Source organism: Barbus barbus (genome assembly GCF_936440315.1).
Source record: "Barbus barbus genome assembly, chromosome: 26".
Lineage (NCBI taxonomy): Eukaryota > Metazoa > Chordata > Actinopteri > Cypriniformes > Cyprinidae > Barbus > Barbus barbus.
The window spans coordinates 10,821,156-10,843,757 of record NC_136754.1 but is presented as its reverse complement, the minus strand read 5'-3'; the positions used below and the strand labels follow the sequence as shown (position 1 = coordinate 10,843,757).

The window sequence follows — 22,602 nt, the reverse complement described above, 5'->3', positions numbered from 1 at the left end:
AATAGCCGCTCTGCTAACCCGCTGTGATTTACTACAGATTTTTTTCTTCCTGGTTTTCTCTTCATGCTTCCTCTTTTCTTCGGAATAATAAATTCACTGTAAACAGGTTAGACAGTCTGGTCATATTTTCTGACTGATATGGAAAATTCGAGCAAATGTGATAAGCTGGTAATTATTTTCATATTGAAAATTTCTAATATCACCTGATAACCAATATAACATATATTTTATAATTCATTTGAAAGTGGCTTATTGAGGCAGTTTTTTAGAGTCAGAATTTTTTTTTTAAATATAGTAATTTTCCCGTTTATTCGTTTGTTTATTCATTTGGGTTGCTTCTCCCAGAAGAGCAGACTTATTTAGTCAGATTTCACAATTAGAACAAAATATTATGATTATTATTCCTAATAATTATAGCAATGTTTTATTTAGGAGGTTGTTTCTCCTACAGTCTCAATCAATCAGATTTCATAGGCACAACAAAGCTATTTATTTATTGTGCTCTTCCTACTAACTGAAATGAGTTAACACACTCTCATTGGACATGAATAGATATGCTCATGCTGAGTATTTATTTTTTCTTCTTTACTGTTTTGCTGAAACTAATGCACCTCGTAAGAACAGTTCATTCTGACCCAGAACCAAATATTACTCACTTATATATCCGCAGGTGGCTGTTTGAACTCTCTTGACTTGGTTACTTATTAATATTTTGTTTCCTTTAAGACATTGAGCAAGCACTGACTGTGCTACAAGCAGACGGTAAACTATTCAGCCGGCCTTGGCCGTCCCATATTACTCTGTGCGAGTGCTTTTTCACCGCCAAGATACAGTGATATGTCTGATGAAACGGTCTGTTGGATTTTACTTCAGCTGCCTGTCCTTCAAACCTGCTTTGGAAAGGTCAATGAAGTCTTTGCGAAGTTGCCGTCTGCTTTGTCGTGATGGTGCCCTTGTCTCTGTCATATGTTCTCAGGGTCTTTCTGCGAGTGGTGTTCCATGTATAATTGATCATGACTTTAAAGTTGTATATACTGACGCTTAATCATGAGCAAGGTTGAGTCATGCCGGGCACAGCCTCACACTCAGCTGTCATTTATCAACTGAAAAACATGAGTTTCTCATAGGAACTCATCTGACTTTCTCTGTGCTTCTGCTTCACAGGGTTTTTTAAGTAAACGACTGAAAGGATCCATCAAAAGAACGAAGAGTCAAACAAAGCTGGATCGCAACACAAGCTTTAGACTCCCATCGCTACGACCAACAGAAAATGACAGGTACAACTTACGCTTGTTTGTTTCTCATAAATGTATTCAGAGGGAACTTTGACTGAACCTCACTGACTTTCTTTGGTCTTTTTTGTGTCTCTGCCCAGAATTTAAGAGACCGATGTGCGGTTATCTTTCAGATAAATTCAAAGCCATCTTTGTTTCTTTTTACATTGATTGATTAGATATATTTGAATGGATTATCTTTTCTACTAAACTTTTATAGGTAAAGCAATGGCTTTACTTTTTTCCACTTTTCTTTAATTATAAGCTGCAATTAAAAAAACAAGGTGCTGGTTGCTTGTATAACAAGGCCAAATATTCTGCTTAAATTCATGCCTGTGTCTTATAGAGAGCAGCTTGTTGGAAAAGATGCTGTGCTGGGACCTGGCATAACATGAGATCTGTTTTAAAAGAAATTTGAAACCTTTCAGGCAGTCTGACAGCTCTCTGGCAGAACCGCTCTGGCAGATCGTTCCTAATGAAGCTACTGCGCTAAAGCTGCGACTTAAACTGCACTTACGCTACCAGTCAAAAGTTTGGACTCATTTTACTTGATTTATGTTTGGCATGATCTGAAAAACCTTTTGACTGCACTTTTTTACTGCCCCCTAGTGAAATGCACTGGATTACAAATACTATGGCTGGTTAGCAGGGGCCAATTCTTCCCAAAACTACCATTTATGTCTCGTTTCCACTGAGCAGTACGGTACAGTACAGTTCAATACAGTACGATTCGATACGGGTAACCCTGATCAGGCTAGCGTTTCCACTGCCAACAGTACCCTTTACTTGATAGGCGTGGTGTATGCCGGAAAGTAGCGATTGATAATAAAGCACGACAATAAGCACAACTCTGCCTCTTTTATGTCAGTTTTAATAAACAATAATAGCCATTATAAAAGTATAAGAGGCTTATATAAGAGGAACTAAAGACAAAAGCAAACAATTCACAGTCAAACGTTTGCTACAACGTCAGCACTGTAAGTTCCTCCGGTAAAGTTCAAAATAAATATAAAGTTAAACTTTGTGCTCAGTCAAAACGATATGACCAGGAACAAATAATAGATTTATGAGACCACGAATGCCTGTTAAATATACACAAAACAAATTGATTCTCATTTAATCACCACAGCGACATCAGAGCCAGCGGCAAATGTCGGAAGGACTAGCTGAGCGTAAGGCTGCTCAAGGCGGATACATGAGCACCGAGCACCCGGTGATCGCCTGGAGCTTCGAAATCGGCATAGCAAATTTTCAAATAGGCGCTATATCTTTATAAATAAACCGCAGATTTCAGTTTTAAACAACTACATTCTTGCCTGAAAAACTCTTAAAACTACATTTCATGACAGAATAACAGTAATATTTAGAAAATTACATTGGTTTTTGGGCAATGACGTTTTACAAGTCCACAAGAACACATACTGAGAAACGGTTATTGTCTGTGTGAAAATATCAAAGTATAAAATAAAGTTATATTTTTTTGTGTGTTTGCACACGCTGATAATAAGCAGAACACAGCAGAGCAGAACGAGTGAAGGAGAAGCTTTATCTTTCTCCATTGACCGACATTCAAAAGTTCCTATGTGTTCTAACAAAAATAAATCTTTTTCTTTCTAAGAAAAAAATGTTTCTCCATTGATTGATTGTGTTCTGGTGAAATGAAATAGTTTGGTTTGTTTGTTATTGTTTTTTTGTTAGACCCAAACAATGTTATGTTCATTAATCACCATTTAAAAGTTCCTATTCGTTCTAAACAAAATAAATATTTTATTTCATTTTATTTTATCAATTTAACCTGTTCTTTTTTTCAGAAATGACGTGTAATTAGCTCATTAGACTGAATAGGAGGACATAAACATTCATTAGAGTAATGGGTTGTCCAGCTATTAATTACATTTTTTAAGATAAATTTTCATTAAGATAAGTTATTTTGTCTGCCTTTAAGGTAAATGACTTTCTTCAGGTTTTATTGACCTCCTTCGTTCAAAACTGTCCACACAGATGATGTTGCAGCCCTTTGTTTTCTGTCATTTGATTTGTCAGATTTTCCTGTGATTTGCTTCCTCGCAGTGCTGCGGTCGGGTGTGTAAGCGCTGTAAATCTTACTTCAGCTAGAGGATTAATGGATAAGCAGTGCTCTTAATAGCAAAAGGGAAAGTCACTTTTGCTTTATTACTACACAAACAGTGTGTCACAGGCCTCAGGGCTGAATTAGGGCTGGTTACCTTTGGTGACAAACCATAAGTTGCATTCCCACCCTTTTTGTTTGTGTTTGCTTGGATGGAGACTGTGGGCTCTGGCTGTGATGTTGCTGGTGTGTCTGCTCTCTCTGTATACTCTAATGACCACAGCTTCTGCGGTTAGACTACAGATGAGGAGGAGATGCGATTTTAATCACGCTGATTTCTCATGCTGCTCCTTGTGAATTGAGTGCATCTGTTTGTGAGGAGCTCTTGCTCATAAAGTAATGCCGGGAAGGAGTGTGTGAGTGTTGTGGGGCATGTGATAGTGTGGCTGTTTCAGTGTGGCCAAGACAGGAACTGCATATGACAGTTTGATTGAGATGAATTGCTGCTGAACTCTCAACAGACATCTGTCACTGCGTTCACTGATACACTTGTGTGCACATGTTTGGGTGCCTTTAAAGGGATAGTTCACCTAAAAATAAGATTATTTTTAGGTGAAGGGGGGGGGGGGGGTGTCAATTGTTTTTTTTTTTTTGCTAATTCGATTTTCTAAGAAGTCTCTATGATCACCAGGGCTTAATTTATTTGATTAAAAATACAAAAAAATAGTAATATTACATTTTAAAATGTATTTATTAAAAATAAATACATTTATTTTTAATAAATGACTTTTATTTTAAAATATAAATAATTTTGTTTCTTTTTTGTATATTTTAAAATGTAATTCATTTCTGTTATGGCAAAGTTGAATTGAAAACCATTACTCCAGTCTTCACAGTGTCAAATGATCCTTCAGAAATCATTCTGATATGCTGATTTTGAACTTTCTGATCCCAAACTTCTGAACGGTACTATATTTGCATTATCTACTTGTTTATGTACCATAAACGTAACCCATAGAATTTCATTCATTTTTTTCATACTGCAGAAAATTCCCATTTGTTTTTCATGTCTGATCTTTAGGACTCCCTGTCCTCACTGTCATTTTGCAAGTGATGAAATATGATTTGTTTGTTCAGTGTAGTCAGTTTCCAGTGTGTCTGCGTCAGTTATCAGTAATAATGTCATTGTCAGCACGATGCTGGGAGACTTTCTTCTGCAACAACTGCGAGTAGCTGTCAGTGGAAAGAGAGGATGGAAAACTCGAAGTTTTGCATGACATCTCACCGAGGTGTAGAATTCATGAGGCGCTTGAGACAACTTAAGCAACATTTTACATACTGTGTCTAAAACTGCTATTGACTACACAATTTCCTATCGTTCGCTAGATGCTGTACATCCCTGTATGACTGAGATGCATTAGCTTTTCATCATATTTGAAACCACACAGTGACACTAAGAAAATATGGTACCACTTTAGATTAGGGAACACATAAGTGTGCCCCCCCAAAAAAAAACTCTTAATTTGCTGCTTGTAGTAAGTGAGGCAATTAGTTACTGTAGTTATGTTTGGGTATTGAGTAGAGTTAAGGAATCTAGAATATGGTCTTGCAGAATAAGGCATTAATATGTGCTTCATAAGTACTAATACGCAGCCAGTATGCTAGTAATATGTATGCTAACAAGCAACTAGTTAATAGTAAATAGTGTTCCCTAACTTAAAGTGTTACCAAAATATCAGATGTGGTAGCTGTGGTTTCCAGAAATTCACTGTAGAAAATCCAGCGAGAACGTTTCAGGTATTACTACGCAATAGCATATTGGTGTCTCATATTATTGTATATTTCATTAAATGTTATAATATTAATATACTACTAATCTACATAAACTATCAAAGTATGCTTTTAATCTTAAAATGCGCTGTTGACCACCATTATACAGGTGGTAAAACACAAGAAACAAAAAAACATTTAACTAAATAACAGAAAATGTAAAATAGTACACCCTAATGTACATTGCTGATAACAAGAAAAGCTACACAAAAATATTTACACTATATAGTTTGTTTTTCACTCATTTTTTCATAATGTTTTTAACAATGTTTTTCATTTATTATATTATTTTATTTATTTATTGCTTATTTGTTCATTTACATTTCAAACTACAAAATCTTTTGTAAGATGTACCAAAAAGCTAAAGAAATCCAGAAAAATGCACCCAAACTTAATGTATTGTGATCATGCCAAGAGCTAGCTAAAGCTAACTAAACCTCTCTTCAGATAAGGTTACAGTTTTCTGCTTTCTTGGCTTTGCTGAATAGCTGGCTATGGGAAAACATTTGAAGTCGTAGCTGAAAAGAAAATGTAAATAGCACATTAGAGGCTTTGAAGTAATCGACCTTTGCTGTAGCAGAATCACCTCTCACTATGTGGTCTGAATGAAAATACTAGTCCTGTATTCATAGTGGACTTGGAAGCTTTGACTGTAAAGAGCTTGAATGTGGCACCGCAGTCCCAGCAGACTGATCAGATTTCTTGGATGATGTGGGAGAGCTGTGTCCGGATACAGGCTGACTGTGCACTGATCTGCTTAGCTGTCCGAGTCAACGCAGGTGAAACGTATCGAGAGCTGGAAGTGAGCCCTCCATCAGGAGTCACCCTGCTGTTTCTGCATCAGCTGTCCGATTCAGTGTACCACACCTCTGTAAATGGAGACGGAAAGAGATACTGTTTGGATGGAGGAGATGAATGGATGTATCTTGAACTTCACTTTGTCATTTGCAATTGCATTCAGTCTCATAAACCACAGGCAGTTCACTTAAGCAGAGAGTCAGATTCAGAAGTTCAGTAAGTGAGTCAGTTCGGTGCATTTTATCTGATAAAAGATTCATTAGACTGATTTTTGATTCAGTAACTTGTGAGTTTGAGTACTTTTATTAAAAGAGCTAACTCATAATATTTGTGTGTTCACGAATCACACTACATTGATTGTGCTGTTTGTTTTTTTTTATACAACCTGAGAAGATTGTTTTTTGTAGTTTTCCACGATATCTGGGCTGTGTAACTGAATTATATTCAATTCTGACTGGAGATCACATCTCAGGGAAAATATGCGGTAATGTGGACAGATAATGGATGTTTTGTGATAAATGATGGGTCCTGTGTTTGGGTTCTGTTGGGATGTGAGCCAGATGAGAGAGGCCAATCATTGTGGTAATCTGCTTTTTATCTAAGTCAGCAGGCATCACCGCAATTTCTCATAACGAGAGAAACTGATGCCAGCAGATTTTCTATTAGGCACTTATGCCAGGATAGTCCATGTTGCGTGACCAACTGTCTAATCGTATGTGTATTCGACCTTAGAGTAGATGTATACACTGTATTCGACCTTAGAGTAGATGTATACTTGAAAACAAGCAAAAAGCTTTTGGTTTTAAGTTGCAAATTTCAATAATGGATTAGTTTTCAGCAGGACTAAATGAGAATGTGTGTACAGTATGTTATAGAAGTAGCTATCAATCATTTTCTTTAGGCTTTTATGTTTTTATGTTACATACTTTCATTGTATTATACTCTGACTAGTCTGTGGTCAGTCTTTATGTTGGTCTGCTGTAAAACACTTCTTGATTGTCCAGGCATATCTATGAATATATAAACGCATACACACTTCTGTTCAAAAGTTTGGGGTCAGCAAGTTTAGTTGTTTATTTTTTAATATTTTGAAGGAAATTAATAATTTTATTCAGCAAGGACAAATTTTCAATAAATTGAAAATAAATAAATAAAAACAATTTCAGACTTTAATTCAAAAGTTTGGGGTCAGGAAGAATGTAAAATAAATTAATACTTTTGTTCAGCAAGGATGCATTAAATTTGTCCTTTTTTTATAATGTTATAAAAAACATTTATAATGTTATAAAAGATTTCTATTGAAACATTATTAATATTAAGCAGCACAATTGTTTTTAGCGTAAGAAACAAAGCAAGTTTTTAAGAATTTGTTCTTGAGCAGCAAATGAGCATGTTAGAATAATTTCTGAAGGATCATGTGACACTGAAGACTGTAATGGAGTTCCATCACAGTAAGGTTAATTTAAAATATTTTAAATTTGAGACAATATTTAATATTTTAAATTAACCTTTTATGATATATTTAAAGAGAAAAGTTATTTTAAATTGTAATAATATTTCACAATGTTACAGTTGTTTTTACTGTTTTTGATCAAATAAATGCAGCCTTGTTGAGCATAAAATACTACTTTCAAAAACACAGTAGAACAGTAATATGTGTGTGTGTGTGGGTGTGTATGTATGTATGTGTGTGTGTGTGTGTGTGTGTGTGTGTGTGTGTGTGTGATATGCCTGTATTTTTTCTTCTGGTCTCATCTTAAGACTGAATTCTTATTAACCAAAACCCAACCATGTGAGTAATGTCAAGGTGTGGATGTTGTGCAAGTGTGGCAGTTGTTCAGGTTTGAAGTGTAGGGGTGTGTGTGTGTGTGTGTGTGTGTGTGGAAGTGTTTAAGATGTTTGTGTAGTCAACTCATCCCTCGCTCCTCAGCTCCTCATAGGGCGGTCCCCATGGTAACATTCTCACGGGGACTTTGCATTGGCCAGCCCTCTTTCTTGTTTGTCACATCAGCTTTTCTGCGTCCTTTTTAACCTCACCTGAGCTACGGTGAAGTAGCTCTACGTCTGCACCAAAAAAATGAAGTGAAAACTATTGGATTGGAGTCTTCGTTTCATTTCAGGAATGTGTTAATATCCTGATATGCTCTTGGGATACTCCTTCGAGTGGATCTTTAGTTGTTTTTCGTAGGTATAAACTTTCTTTCAGGAAACAGTGAGATTCTGGAATTTGTTGCATGACATATTATATAATAAATAATGTTTTAATTATGATAAAGATGTAGAAATTTATTATTGTGTGTATATATAATGAAATTATTGTTTTTATCTAAAACACTCATTCTCTTACTTTTGACTGCCTCCTTGTGGCCATACACTGTCATTTATTTTTTCTTTTACTGAAACGATTCATAGGAGTTTCATATTTGTCAAAGTTCTCATTTGCATATGAAATCTCCTGTGGCTGAGGACACTGTGTAGCCAGTGAGGAAGGAGACTGAAATATCAGAATCGGAAGACAGGATGTAATTATTACTAAATGATCTGGCTGAGTCTTAAGTAATTGAGTTAAAGTTTCTGTATTTCTGTGTGCTGTTGTAGGTCACGAGGCCTGCCCAAATTGAAGGAGTCCTGTTCCCATGAGTCTTTGCTGAGTCCAGGCAGTGCTGTTGAAGCACTGGAGCTGAGTATGGAGGAGGATGTCTACATCAAACCTTTACACAGCAGCATTCTAGGACAAGACTTCTGCTTTGAGGTACAAACTTCACCTCTTAGCATTATTCCCATCACATTCACATTTATATGTAGACTACCATTCAAGTTTGGCTGGGTAAGATTTTTGATTCAAAAGAAGTATTTTATGCTTTCCAAGACAGCATTTATTTGATGAAAAATGCATTAAAACGGTAATATTGTGAGACATTTTTACAATGTAAGCTAAGTGTTTCAATGTAATTTATTCCTGTGATGGCAAAGCAAAATTTTTAGCAGCCATTACTTCAGTCTTTAATGTCACAGATTCCTTTAGAAATCATTCAAGTATGCCAATTTGGTTCTCAAGACACATTTCTTATCATTATTAATGTTGAAAATATGTGTGCTATTTTAAGATTTTTTTGCAAAACAATCAATTTTTGTCAGGATTCTTTGATGAATAGAAAGTTCAAAAGAACATAATTTATTTGAAATAGAAATAAAATGTTTTTATTCTTGCTTTTGATAAATTTTATATGTCCTTGCTGAACATAAATAGACATTTCTTTCAGAAAAAATAAATAAAAATCTTACCAGCCCCAAACGTTTTACTATGGTGTAACTATCTTGACATCACAAGGGGGTTATATTAGATGCAGTTCAGTTATTTATAACATTTGGATTAAATGAATGAATTGCTGAATTTCTCCCCCTCTTCATGTAGGTGGCATACTCAGGTGGAAGTAAGTGCTTCAGCTGCTCCTCTGCTGCTGAACGGGACAAATGGATGGAGAACCTCAAGAGAACCGTGCAGCCTAATAAGGTGCCCATAAGATGCTTTTTTATAATCAATGCAAAATCATACATGCTTGTTTTATACTTAAAATGAGCTGCTGTGGTTCAATCTGTCATTCCATCATCAGGACAACTGCCGACGAGCGGAAAACGTCCTCCGTTTGTGGATCATCGAGGCCAAAGATCTGCCACCGAAAAAGAAGTATTTCTGTGAGCTGTGTCTGGATGATGTGCTGTACGCCCGCACCACCAGCAAAACCCGCTCTGACTGCCTGTTCTGGGGAGAACACTTTGAGTTTTCCGGCGTTCCGTCCATTAAGAGCATCACTGTACACATCTATCGTGATGTGGACAAGAAAAAGAAAAAGGACAAAAACAACTATGTGGGCCTGGTGAACATACCAGTGCAGGGAGTAATGGGAAGGCAGTTTGTGGAGAAGTGGTATCCGGTCAGCACCCCCACCACCAGCAAAACCAAAGGTGGAGGCCCCTCCATCCGTATCAAATCTCGCTTCCAGACTGTCTCCATCCTGCCCATGGAGCAATACAAAGAGTTTGCGGAGTTTGTGACCAATAACTATACCATGTTGTGCTCTGTATTGGAGCCTGTCATCAGCGTGAAGAACAAAGAGGAGATGGCCAGTGCGCTCGTGCACATACTGCAGAGCACGGGACGGGCGAAGGTACGATGCCAATTGAGATCTCAGTACCTTAAATTAGCTATAAATCACTTGTTTATGACTAGAAGTTGATTGAACTTTCTTTATTAGGACTTCCTAACGGATCTGGTGATGTCAGAGGTGGATCGCTGTGCTGATCATGACGTGCTGATCTTTAGGGAAAACACGCTAGCCACCAAAGCCATTGAAGAATACCTCAAATTGGTGGGACAGAAGTACCTACATGATGCACTAGGTAAGTTAAACGTTTACCTTGGTATATTAAGAAGCGTGTGTAGCCCTTTACTTATATGTTTGTGTTTGCTGTGTAGGAGAGTTTATTAAAGCCCTTTATGAGTCAGATGAAAATTGTGAAGTAGACCCATCAAAGTGCTCCAGCAATGAGCTTCCAGAGCACCAAAGTAACCTGAAGATGTGCTGTGAGCTGGCCTTCTGCAAGATCATCAACTCTTACTGGTAAGTTTTTTTTTTTTATTCTTTGAACTTATAACTCATAAACTTCGATAGTAGCTAAGTATAAGCTTGAATAACAACAGAAACATAGTAAAGAAAATATGTTGGGTTCATGCTAATTAAAAAATGTGATTTTCTTGTGCGCAATCTCCATAAAATGTTTTTTTTAAATTCTTCTTCAGAAATTGATCAATTGGGAAAAGTCTTTTTTTTTTCCCAGATCATGGTTATAAATTCAGATTTACACTATCATTCAAACGTTTGGGGTCAGGAACATGTGTGTATATATATATATATATGTGACCCTGGATCACAAAACCAGTCATAAGTGTAAATTTTACGAGATACAACTATTTGAAAATCTGGAATCTGAGGGTGCAAAAAAATTTAAATATTGAGAAAATCTCCTAAAGTCGTCGAACTGAAGTTCTTAGCAATGCATATTACTAATCAAAAATTAAGTTGTAATATATTTACGGTAGGAAATTTACTAAATATATTCATGGAACATGATCTTTATCCTAATGCTTTTTGGCATAAAAGAAAAATTTATAATTTTGACCCATACAATGTATTTTTGGCTATTGCTACAAATATACCCCAGCGACGTGAGACTGGTTTTGTGGTCCAGGGTCACACATGTTTTTTTTTATTTTTTATTTTTTTAAGAAATTACTTTTATTCAGCAAGGATGCACTAAATTGATCAAAATAATAATTAGTTTAATAAAGTGGCAATTATGAAGATAGTTATAACATATAATGTACAAAATTTCCATTTCAAATAGACTCTTATGTGTTCCTATGAGCTTTATCCTGAAAAACATGTATCATGGTTTCTTCAAAAATATTAATATTTCAACATTGATAATAATAGCAAATACTGGTTTCTTAAGGATCATGTAATGGCTTCTGAATTTTTTTTTTTACCATCACAGGAATAAATTAAATTTTAAAATATATTAGAATAAAATAAAATAAAACTTATTTAAATTGTAATAATATTTACCGACTTTGCGAGCATAAGAAACATCTTTCAAAAACATAAAGAATATTGCCGACCCAAAAGTTTTGAACAGCAGTATACATTTATGCAGTTCACAATGTTTCCACTGGTAACTAGAAATACAATTTCATTTTTGTTTGTAGTTTGTTCATATGCTCATGCTTGTAATTGCATTAGTTCCATCCTAACTTGCTGCTGTGCTCTGGTCAGTGTGTTTCCACGGGAACTGAAGGAGGTGTTTGCATCATGGAAGCAGCAGTGTCATGCTCGAGGGAAGCAGGATATCAGTCAGCGCCTGATTAGCGCATCGCTCTTCCTGCGTTTCCTGTGCCCTGCCATCATGTCCCCTTCACTCTTCAGTCTCATGCAGGAATACCCAGACGACCGTACCTCTCGAACACTCACCCTCATTGCCAAAGTCATCCAGAATCTCGCTAACTTTGCCAAGTATGTCAGGAACACTCTTCATGCAGTACACAGTGATTACTTCATAAAATTCATAATATGAAATAGTTTCAGATTTTGAATGTGAAAATGGGAATTTGAGTCAAAATGGCTTCATTTTGTTATGAAAATCAGGTGACACTTACAAAACAGTGTATGGCAAAATTCTCATTTAATGTTATGTATTGATATTGGAATATTCTTGTGTGTTAATGCAGTGTGTTAATCATGAAACTTCAGTGTCTCTCAGTACTTTTGAATTTCTTATGCATTTCATATTCTCTGTTACATCAGATTCGGTAATAAAGAGGAGTACATGGCCTTCATGAATGACTTTGTGGAACACGAGTGGGCTGGTATGACCCGTTTTCTGCTCGAAATCTCAAATCTAGAGACTATCTCCAACACCCCGGGCTTTGAGGGCTACATTGACCTGGGCCGTGAGCTGTCAGTGCTACACTCACTACTGTGGGAGGTGGTGTCTCAGCTGGACAAGGTACAGAAACCCTCCAAACCATTATACTGCAACAATACCTCTTAGAACAAAATCTACCGTAGGCTAATGTCTGGTTTTACAGAGATTTACAACAGCTGAGCTTCAATTTGTTCAAGAAGCGTGACAGTGGGGGGTGTAAAAATGCACCTGCCTACAAGAGATGTAATGTAAACATCTTGCACTCAGTATTTTTTTTTTTTTTTTTTTTTTTTTTAACGCTTGACAGAAAAAAATAGTAAATACCAGGGCTGGGAAAAAAATTTATTTCTCAATTTGAATCTATTCTTTTTACAAAATAGTATAGATTCTTAAATTCCAAGAATCAATTAGTCTAACCTGTTTTCAGTTATTGAATAGAAGATTGTAGCGTGCATCACATCCAATAAATCGCAGTAAACTTTGTGTTTTTAAATTCTGTGCATTTTATTACAATATTCAAAGAACGTTAAGAACGTGCTAAATATCTGCACCATATAACATAATCATTACAATTTTTACTGTTCTTCAGTATTTAAGTTTGAATAAATCCACCAAGTTTCTATGACAGCCACCATTTAAATGTTTATATTTCAAATGTTAAAATAGAGTAGAAATATAATTATGTAATTTAAAGTTAACTTTTAGTTTATTTTAGTATTAGAATTTTAACCTTCAATGTTATAGTAATCTAGTACCAACTGCCTCTCAAGTATATTTTACAGCATTAAGTTGGGAGATTTTTTTTCCTTGAAAATGTCATGTACTGTACATGATAGCCTATATATCTAAAAAATAATTGATATCGAATCAGAATTTAATTGCAAGCTTGTAAAGCATAACCGAATCGAATCGTGAAGTTTGTGTCAAAACCCAGCCCTAGTACTTACGCGACCAGCAAACATGAATGCTACTCAACATAAACGAAAAAAATACTGAGTGCACATATAAGTAGTAATCAAGAATGGCACATTTCATACCTCAGAGGTATTGCTGCAAATGTCTTCTGTTGAACTGTGTGCTTCATGTCAGTAATGCTTGATCCCCACTAAACATTGTAAAGTTCTAGCAGATTTCAAATGTTCAACCTGACATTGCAGTACTGTTAAACAACGGTGTCTGACAAAAAAAGCTTTGCTCTTGTTTGCAGTGTTAATGTCATAACTCATTGTTTAGGTTAAGTTAGCCAAGGTTAATGTCCCTAAATCTGAAACAGTCTGTTTAATGGCATTGGACACAGCGCATTCACACCCTTCCCCTAACCCTTGCTGACCTGTTGCGTCTGGAGCATGGTTTTGTTTTGACTGCGATTTAAAACCTCCCTGCACAATATTTTTGTTTCCTGCCATGAGTTAATTCATCTCAACCTTTCTTTTATCTCGTCTTAGACATAACCTTCTGTTGTTGTTTGGTGCATGGCCTGCATTTGACCATTTTTACCTTGTTTGTTGTTTTTGCAACCGCTTTTGTCATTTTTATAGAAGCATGTGTTTGATTTTTCTTTTATTTATCCCTAATTTGACTTTTTTCCTTTTGTTTTCTCCTCTGTTTACCCATGCCACTATCCATTCCACCCTTTCCTGTCCGACACACTGTGTCTCCATGGTTACGCTGTCCTACCACCAATGCATTATGGTGCCTACTATCTCGACCAACCAAAAAAAACGTCCTGCCAACCCACCAATCTGCCATCTGCACCCTCAAATTCTCGGGCTCCATGTGGTTGCCCTCTGTGGTCCATAATGTGGTTACGCGCCAACCCAGGGTGACAATTCCTTCCTGCAGGCGACGGTGGCCAAACTGGGGCCCCTGCCGCGTATACTTGGCGATATCACCCGCTCGCTGTCCAGCCCCACCCCCATCCAGCAGCAGCTCAGGCGCTTCCAGGACCACAGCTCCGCTCATGACATCAGTGGGAGTGTGTCCTCAGGACTGCAGAGAATATTTGAAGACCCAGCAGACAGGTAGGACATTGCTGGATTTTATCATTTCTTTTACTTCATGTATGACTCTTGTGCTACATTCTAAATCACCTAAAGCCATAACTAAGCTTGTGCGAGGAACAGACTGAAATTATTTGTTTGTTATACCAAAATTATAGTAGTTACTCACTCATCCACAAGATCTAACGTGGTGCGTTTCTAAAAGGAGAAGAATTGTGAAATTGTGTATTGTGAAAGTGCCAAGTTTGAAGGGCCATTTCTGGTTAAAGATTTGATGTAATGGAAGTAGCGACAGATCTTTTCTTCTTTATTGTGACGTACATCTGAGTGAAGCAGGTTATTGAAAAGATAAAAAATTTAGGGTGGGAACTCTTATCATTTCACCAGAAGATTAAGTTATGACAATTTTAATGATAAATGTGACCTTGGACCGCAAAAGCAGTCATAAGTGTCAGTTTTACGAAATTGAGATTTATACATCTTCAATATTTGGCCAAGATACAACTATTTTAAAATCTGTAATCTGAGGGTGCAAAATAAATAAAAAATATAGAGAAAATTGCCTTTAAAGTTTATTTATTTATTTATTTATTTATTTAGTCATTTAGCAGGTGCTTTTATCCAAAGCGACTTACAAATGAGGACATAAGAAGCAATCAAAACCAAAAAAAGAGCAACAACGTGCAAGTGCTATTACAAGTCTTGGTTAGCCTAACACAGTACAGATTATTATTATTATTTTATTTTTTATTTTTTTATTTTTTTTTATAAAAACATATAAATTAAAATTATAATAAAGAGTGCTAGAGTTAGAGGGTCAAGTAAAGTAAAAGTTGTCTAAATGAAGTACTTAGCAATGCATATTTCTAATCAAAAATTAAGTTTTGATATATTTACGGTAGGAAATTTACAAAATTTCTTCATGGAACATGATCTTTACTTAATATCCTAATGATTTTTTGGCATCAAAGAAAAATTTATAATTTTGACCCACACAATGTATTGTTGACTACTGCTACAAATATACCCCAGCGACTTGAGACTGGTTTTGTGGTCCAGGTTCACAAATTAAAAGGACAAAAGAAAGAAACAGATGCATGGATGAATCATTCACAATAGATTGTGCGTTTAGAAGGTAGATAGGGTGAGTTTCCATTTCATGCTATCTCATTCGTGACACATACCACACTTCTCCAAAGATTGCATTTAGAACTTGTCTATCCAGTCAATAATGGATGAATTGAAATTTTTTGGGGGGTAATCCATTTCACTGAGATGAACATCACACTACAGAATAAAAGATCTGTCCCAACGTATGTTTCATCGTAACTTTTAAAAAGGCTTCAGAACAGATGGCTGACAAACCTACTTATATTTCTCTGAGAAGGTCAGTCGGTATCGGACAAGGATAGACTACAATGCATTGTAACACCAAAGTATGAATCAACATTACATTAGCACAAGTAACTTTCCAAAACCACTGAGACTTTAATTGGACCATTAAAATAAAATGTGCAATATTATTATTGCATTATTCTCATATATTCATTCTTCTGTATCTTGTTCCTCAGTGAAATGAGGAGCATCAAATCTCCTGTCCAGGAGCACATGGAGGCCTTGGTCCGAGGGAAGCATCCTTTATTGGGTCAGCAGTCCTCCACTCACAGCATGAGCTTTTCTGACAAAGAGGAGCGAGACAGTCCACTGCCAAATGGACGCAGTATATCTCTAATGGACCTGCAGGACTCTTACCTGGCACAGGGGCATCCGGGTCCTAACTCTCTCAACGAAGCCCCACCTAGATTAGGCAGAGTGGGCTCTCAGGCCTCCATCGGCCCTGTCCCACCTCCACACCTACACCAGCCCCCCATCCATCCGAAAGGTCCCCAACTAAGAGACAACTTGCCGCAAAGTGCCCCGCAAGTGCGGCGCCCTATACACCCCTCCCTCAGCCAGCAGCGTAGCCTGCAACCGCTGTCTTTCCAAAACCCTGTTTACCACCTCAGTAACCTGCACGCACAGTCCACGCACTCAACCCAGTCCACGCACTCCGCCCAGTCCCTGCAGCCAGACTCCAGCTCGGAGAACCTGAGCACATGCAGCTCTCGGAGTGCCAGTCCCAGTGCGTCAGGTGGCCGGGGAGCTACTCCCAGAGCACGGATGCCCTCCACCAGCAGCGTGGAGGAAGAACTCGGCCGCAAAAGCATCCAGGGACAAGAAACGCCTCCTCCCACAGCACGCTGGCACCCTCCCCTGGCAGACCAGCACTCGGGAGCCCAGGTTGTGGCGGTTCCGAGGCAGAGCAGCACAGGTACAGCACATATCGTGAAGGTGGAGCAACAGAGTCGAGGAGTGGGGTTGGTGGCAGGAAACGCAGGAGTACGAACTCCAAGATCGCTTCCTCACAGCACTTCCCTGCGTAGCAGCAGCAGCGTCATCACTGAACCCATGCAGCAAAGCGATGAGAGATCCAGACAGCAGTCCACGTGCTCTAGAGACAGTTCGGTTCCAGGAGGACGAGGGACCAAACAGGTAAAGACCGAGATGAAGAAAGAGAGTTTGTTTTATCCAGACATGTTTGAACCCAAATAATGCTTTCTTTGCATGTGTCCATAAGGTACAGTCTCCTGTAGAGTCAGTCACCATGTCCCCGGTGGAGCGAACGGCAGCATGGGTCCTCAATAACGGCCAGTATGAAGATGAGGAAGAGGAAGGACCAAGCAAAGATGATGCTAAACATGTAGAGAAGGTAAAAAAAGGAGAAATTGCAGCAAATATGCATTAGATAATCACTATATAAGGTATTAAAAGGTTCTACTCTTTTTCTCTGAAGTACGAACAGGAAATCTCAAAACTGAAGGAGCGTCTGCGGGTGTCTAGTCGGCGACTGGAGGAATATGAGAGGCGACTGCTGGCACAGGAACAGCAGATGCAGAAGCTGCTCTTGGAATACAAGGCTCGACTGGAGGACAGTGAGGACCGTCTGCACAGACAACAAGAGGAGAAAGACAGCCAGATGAAGAGTATTATCTGCAGGTGAGTGTATGACCAAATTTACAGTATATATAAAGGAGTGAACATCTTATACTTTTGGTTGCAAACTTCAAAATACAGTCTAAATATTTAGTAAAATCCTTTTATATCTGTTCATTTTCTGATTAACAATAAAATTGTGTAAAAAGTCTGTTTTGTGTCTTCTTAAGGTACTAATGCATTTAAGTTTGAAGTAATTGTTTTCTGGTCACACTTTATTTTAAGGTCCAATTCTCAATATTAACAAACTATTAACTATGACTTTTGCCTCAATAAACTCCTAATTTGCTGCTTATTAGTAGTTAGTAAGGTAGTTATTAAGTTTAGGTATTGGGTAGGATTAGGGATGTAGAATATGGTCCTGCAGAACATGTGCTTCATAAGTGCTAAAAAAAAACAGCCAGTATGTTAATAATAGGCATGCTAATAAGCATCTAGTTAATAGTGAGAATTGGTCTCTATTAGTGTTGTCAAAAGTATAGACTTCGGTATCAGTCAGTACTGAAATTTAAAAAACATCCATTTCCTGCTAACATTTGAGGGCTGTTGAGCTGATTCTTAAACACTGCTGATTGGCCATTGTATTCACGCACTCAACAGATATGACACTGGTTGGCTACAATGATCATCGCTTCACACTCTTTACTGAGCGCTCACACAGAAGCCCACAGGAGTGTTTGAAAGCCGGTATCTGTCAGCGGCTCAGTCTATGTGTAGATATATTAGGGATCTGCTGATAGACGCAGCTTTCAAACGCTCCTGTGTGCTTTTGTGCAAATGCTCGGTAAAGAGTGTGAAACGATAATCATTGTAGATTTACACTAGTCCCTATACTAAAACATTACTTTTTTCTTTTCATTTGTACAAAAACGAAACTATCCAACTTAAACAACCAAATCTGCAATGTTGAAACTATTTGATAATCCAGAACCATGTGAAATCTGACAAGGCTTTGTGTCATTTGTGGCTCACAGGCTGATGGCCGTGGAGGAAGAACTGAAGAGAGACCATGCAGAGATGCAAGCGGTTATAGATGCCAAACAGAAGATAATCGATGCACAGGTATTGCAGACGACCATATTAACCAGCATGATAAATGCAAGGGAACTTGAGTAAGAGTTTGGAGATCATCTTAGTCAACTGTTTGGTTGTGAGGAGCTGGCCTGTGTGCACTGCACAGTGGTATGCTTTGAACTCCCTGCTAAACCTCAGATGGTATTAAAGCAAACAGGCTGCTGACTGGCTCATTGTTACTGTGTCCTACTGAATTCCAGGTCGCTAATGGAACTGAGGTAATACCAGCAGGCAAGTACAAGCAGACAGTTCTGCTCCTGCAGAGCAGCTAGGCTTATGTAAGCGCACCCCGATCCAACACCCATGCCTGGCCTGAACCTTTGCAACACTCAGTCCTCTAAACTATTTTGTTTCTCTCCACTTCAAATGATAAATAAAACGAAGGTTAAATGTGAAGTGTATAGATGTTCAGTGTTAAAAGACGTGTTAAAATCTAAATTGCACAGAGATCACTATAACAAAAATGTATAATAAACAAGAATGTATTAATACATATTATTTTATTTATATAAAAAAACTAATGATTGAATGGGATATAGGATGCGAAACGTAAGCTAACTTAATATTAATTTTAACTAGAAATGTATACATTTATCTACAGTCAAACCAAAATTTATTCAGACACCAAGCAATGCTTAATTTTGTTCAGTCTGTGGTGTAAAAAAGGTTGCATTAACAATTAAAGAAAAACACTTAAGCAAAACATGATTAGGTCAAAGTGTGTGGATAATTTCTGGTCCCAAATTGTTTTCAGTTTTTACTGGTAGTCCACTGTATGAATAATTATTGGGTATAATATGTCCGTTTACTTTATTTTGGCTGTCCTCCCTTACATAATTGAACTATAGTGTCCTCCACCCACTAGTAAAAAAAATATCAAAAATGATATCTGGTGTTTGAACAATTTTTGGTTTGACTGTATAACGTGATTTATGTTATTGATGTTACATATTATGCATATATTCGCTTTAAATGTAATTTATTTTATTAATATTTAAGTATTTATTAGATATTTAAAAGGATTATCCACCCAAAAATGAAGAATCTGTCATCATTTACTCTCATGCTGTTCCAAACCTGTTTGTGCTTTTTTTTCTTTTTTTTTTTTCTCTAAGGAAAACAGAAGAATATATTTTGAAGAATGGTGTTATCCAAACGGTTCCTATTGACTTCCATTGTTTTTGTGCATACAGTGGAAGTCAATGAGAACCAAAACTGTGTGGCTACCAACATTCTTCAAAATAGTGGCGGTGTTGTTGTTTTACTGTCCACAGAAGATACTCTTTTAAAACGATATGAGTGTGTAAATAATGACAGAATTGTAATTTTTGGGTGGATTTTACTTTTAATTAGTATTTAATATATATATATATATATATATATATATATATATATATATATATATATATATATATATATATATATATATATATAAAATATTAGTGATTGTAGTAACAGTTCATCTTATAGAAAGTTTGTGGGATTTCTAATCAGGAACTGAAAAGTACTGTAACTGTTCGTGACGTCATTAGTGGCATAGAAATTGCACACTTTACCTTTAAACTAGATACTTAAATACATTTGCATACTTAAACATTTCAGTCATAACCTGTTTTGTCATTTTACTTTAAAAATTCTCCTCGTGTTGGGAAATGTTCACGCTTTTCACACATTTAAAAGCTGTCAGAGTGTCTTCCTGATGTTTAGCGTGATGCTATTGAGGAATGTGTGTTGATAGGGATCTCTCTTAGCAGATTTACTACCTGGTGTCTGTGAGCTGTAGCTTGGGCTGCTGTATTTTTTTTTCTTTTCTCCCCTCATTATTTTTGCCTAGTCACTTCCTTATTGCCCATGCTGCCAAACTCCCAGCACTGTAGTCAGTATGTGTGCACTCCACAAGCCCTCTGCAGATAATTACTTTATAGTGTAATGATGGTCTCTCATGTCTGGTTTTTGTCTGCATCTGTTGCTTATACAGGTTTTCAGTTGTCCTGTTTTTTGCTGTCCTTACAAACTTGCTCTTTTGTGTGCATGTGCTTGTAGCACATGTGATCGTTCACTTGCCTGACCGCTGTCAGACTGGCACAAATTATTAATAGCCCCTATTCACATCAGCTATTACTTTACTTTTTTTAATTATCTTCATTATGAAATTATGAAATGAGTTGATTTGGTTATATTTTGTTGAAAAATATACATGATAAAACATGACTTGTATTCTTTTTAATTGTTTTATTTACCTTTTATTTATCACTTTTTTTGCTAACACGTTAAGTTTCACCATCTATGTCCACCATTATCCCTTTTGGACAACATCATTTGTTTACTATATTATTTTTATAAAAGGAATATTCATGGTTAAATGTAATTTCAAGTTAATTCACCTGAAAAAGCAATCCTACCTTTAATAATAATAAAATTAAAAGTAGAATTAATAATAATAATACATTTGATGTAATACATATTAATAATATAATAATAAATTAACCGTTTTATATATATAATATTATATTTTTTACACACACTCACATATTGTATTATACATAAAATTGTATATTTATTATGATAATTGTGTGTATATTATATAATATAATAAACTATTTATTTGTATGTTATATTTATAATATAATTATTATAAATGTTTGAACAAAAATGTGAGCTGTTTCTGCTGCTAAATTGCCAAGAATAGGCTGTAACATGTAATCTTGAATATTCCTGTTAAAAATAAAAATATATCAGAATCAGAAATTTTAATGTGCTTCACTCTCTTGCAGGAGAAGAGGATCAGCTCCCTGGATGCAGCTAACTCTCGGCTGATGAGTGCCCTCACTCAGGTCAAAGAGCGATACAGCATGCACAACCTCCGCAACGGCCTGTCACCCACCAACCCCACCAAGCTCTCCATCACTGAAAACGGAGAGTTCAAGAACAGCAGCTGCTGATTGGTGCTCATGGACTTGATGAGCCGTGCCGATTGGTGCTCCCAGACAGATCACCAGCACCGATTGGTGGAGTTCAACACGGACTGAGTACTTAGACTACATGCCTAAACTGACTGACTACTGTATACATGCGATTGCAAGGAATGTCTGGTTATTAATGTATATAAACGTTATCTAATATTGGTTCTGTACAGAAATGCTACTGCAGAGGTGTGTTTTGAAATTGCGTGGGAGAGTAAAGTGTAGCTCCGGTTCTGAGTCAGTGAGTTTGTGTTTTTTTTTAAATACTGATTTATGCATAAATGCAGATTTAAGATTGAAAACAGATTTTTAATTATTGCCTAAGATATATGAAGGAGATGTACATATCTTAAAATAGAATTGTTTTAAAAGAAAATATGAAGAAAAGCACATAGGTATCGGCCGTAGTTGTAAATGTCCTCAAGTTGCAGAATCTGACAGGCAGAGATGGATGAAAGGCAATTTTATGCATTCAGTTTTCTAACACAAGTTTTCTAATTTTTTTTTTTTTATCATCTTGCAAAAAGTGTTTTTAGTTGACTAAAAGGACACAATTAAGCCAGCCACAGTTCGATTACAACAAATCTAGAACATGATATTTAATAAATTGAAATACGCGTTCGTTAATTTTACTAAAAATATAACTGAAGCAGTGGGTTTAATAAATTCAAATATTGAACTGAATTACCTAACTGAATTAATTGAACTTCATTTTTATTTTGACAGATGTAAGCGGTTTTACTGGCACTCAACCCAGCTTAACTTTTTTTTGCCCTATATGTGTTTTATGTATCTGACCAGAGTGCTGTGAAACCACCAATCTACAGTCTCACTGCCCTCTTGTTGTAGACAGCCTCACTGCCCTCTTTCTGATCCTGTTTATTGTTTGTCTGCTACTTTTATTGAAAGTCATTGTTTTTCCACAGTGTTCTCTCTCTGTCCATATGAGCATCAATGCCTTTAACCTTTTGTGGCACAGAACTCCTCAATGTTTGCTGTTCTCGTAGCGATATATTTGATGGTCAGTCTCAAAGTTGAAAGCTGAGCATTGAATAAAGATGGATTGTGGCCTCATTGAT

At 36.7% G+C, this 22,602-nt stretch overlaps 1 protein-coding gene across 5 annotated transcripts in view; it reads left to right on the top strand.

The window, feature by feature from the left end:
• Nucleotides 1–22,602, top strand: part of LOC306846623 (ras GTPase-activating protein nGAP-like) — a 77,947-nt gene extending 55,345 nt beyond the window's left edge. For 3 of the 5 annotated variants that reach the window (XM_079380111.1, XM_079380109.1, XM_079380113.1), the window contains 14 exons: nt 1,165–1,277; nt 8,569–8,722; nt 9,386–9,484; nt 9,585–10,139; nt 10,227–10,371; nt 10,448–10,592; nt 11,805–12,041; nt 12,333–12,534; nt 14,275–14,474; nt 16,025–16,985; nt 17,071–17,202; nt 17,287–17,489; nt 18,461–18,548; nt 21,335–22,602. In XM_079380111.1, coding sequence (XP_079236237.1) covers nt 1,165–1,277; nt 8,569–8,722; nt 9,386–9,484; nt 9,585–10,139; nt 10,227–10,371; nt 10,448–10,592; nt 11,805–12,041; nt 12,333–12,534; nt 14,275–14,474; nt 16,025–16,985; nt 17,071–17,202; nt 17,287–17,489; nt 18,461–18,548; nt 21,335–21,502 — 3,402 coding nt within the window. In that variant the 3' untranslated portion in view covers nt 21,503–22,602. The remainder of the gene's footprint in view (nt 1–1,164; nt 1,278–8,568; nt 8,723–9,385; nt 9,485–9,584; nt 10,140–10,226; nt 10,372–10,447; nt 10,593–11,804; nt 12,042–12,332; nt 12,535–14,274; nt 14,475–16,024; nt 16,986–17,070; nt 17,203–17,286; nt 17,490–18,460; nt 18,549–21,334) is intronic. The other 2 variants (XM_079380112.1, XM_079380110.1) reach the window with 1 other exon arrangement.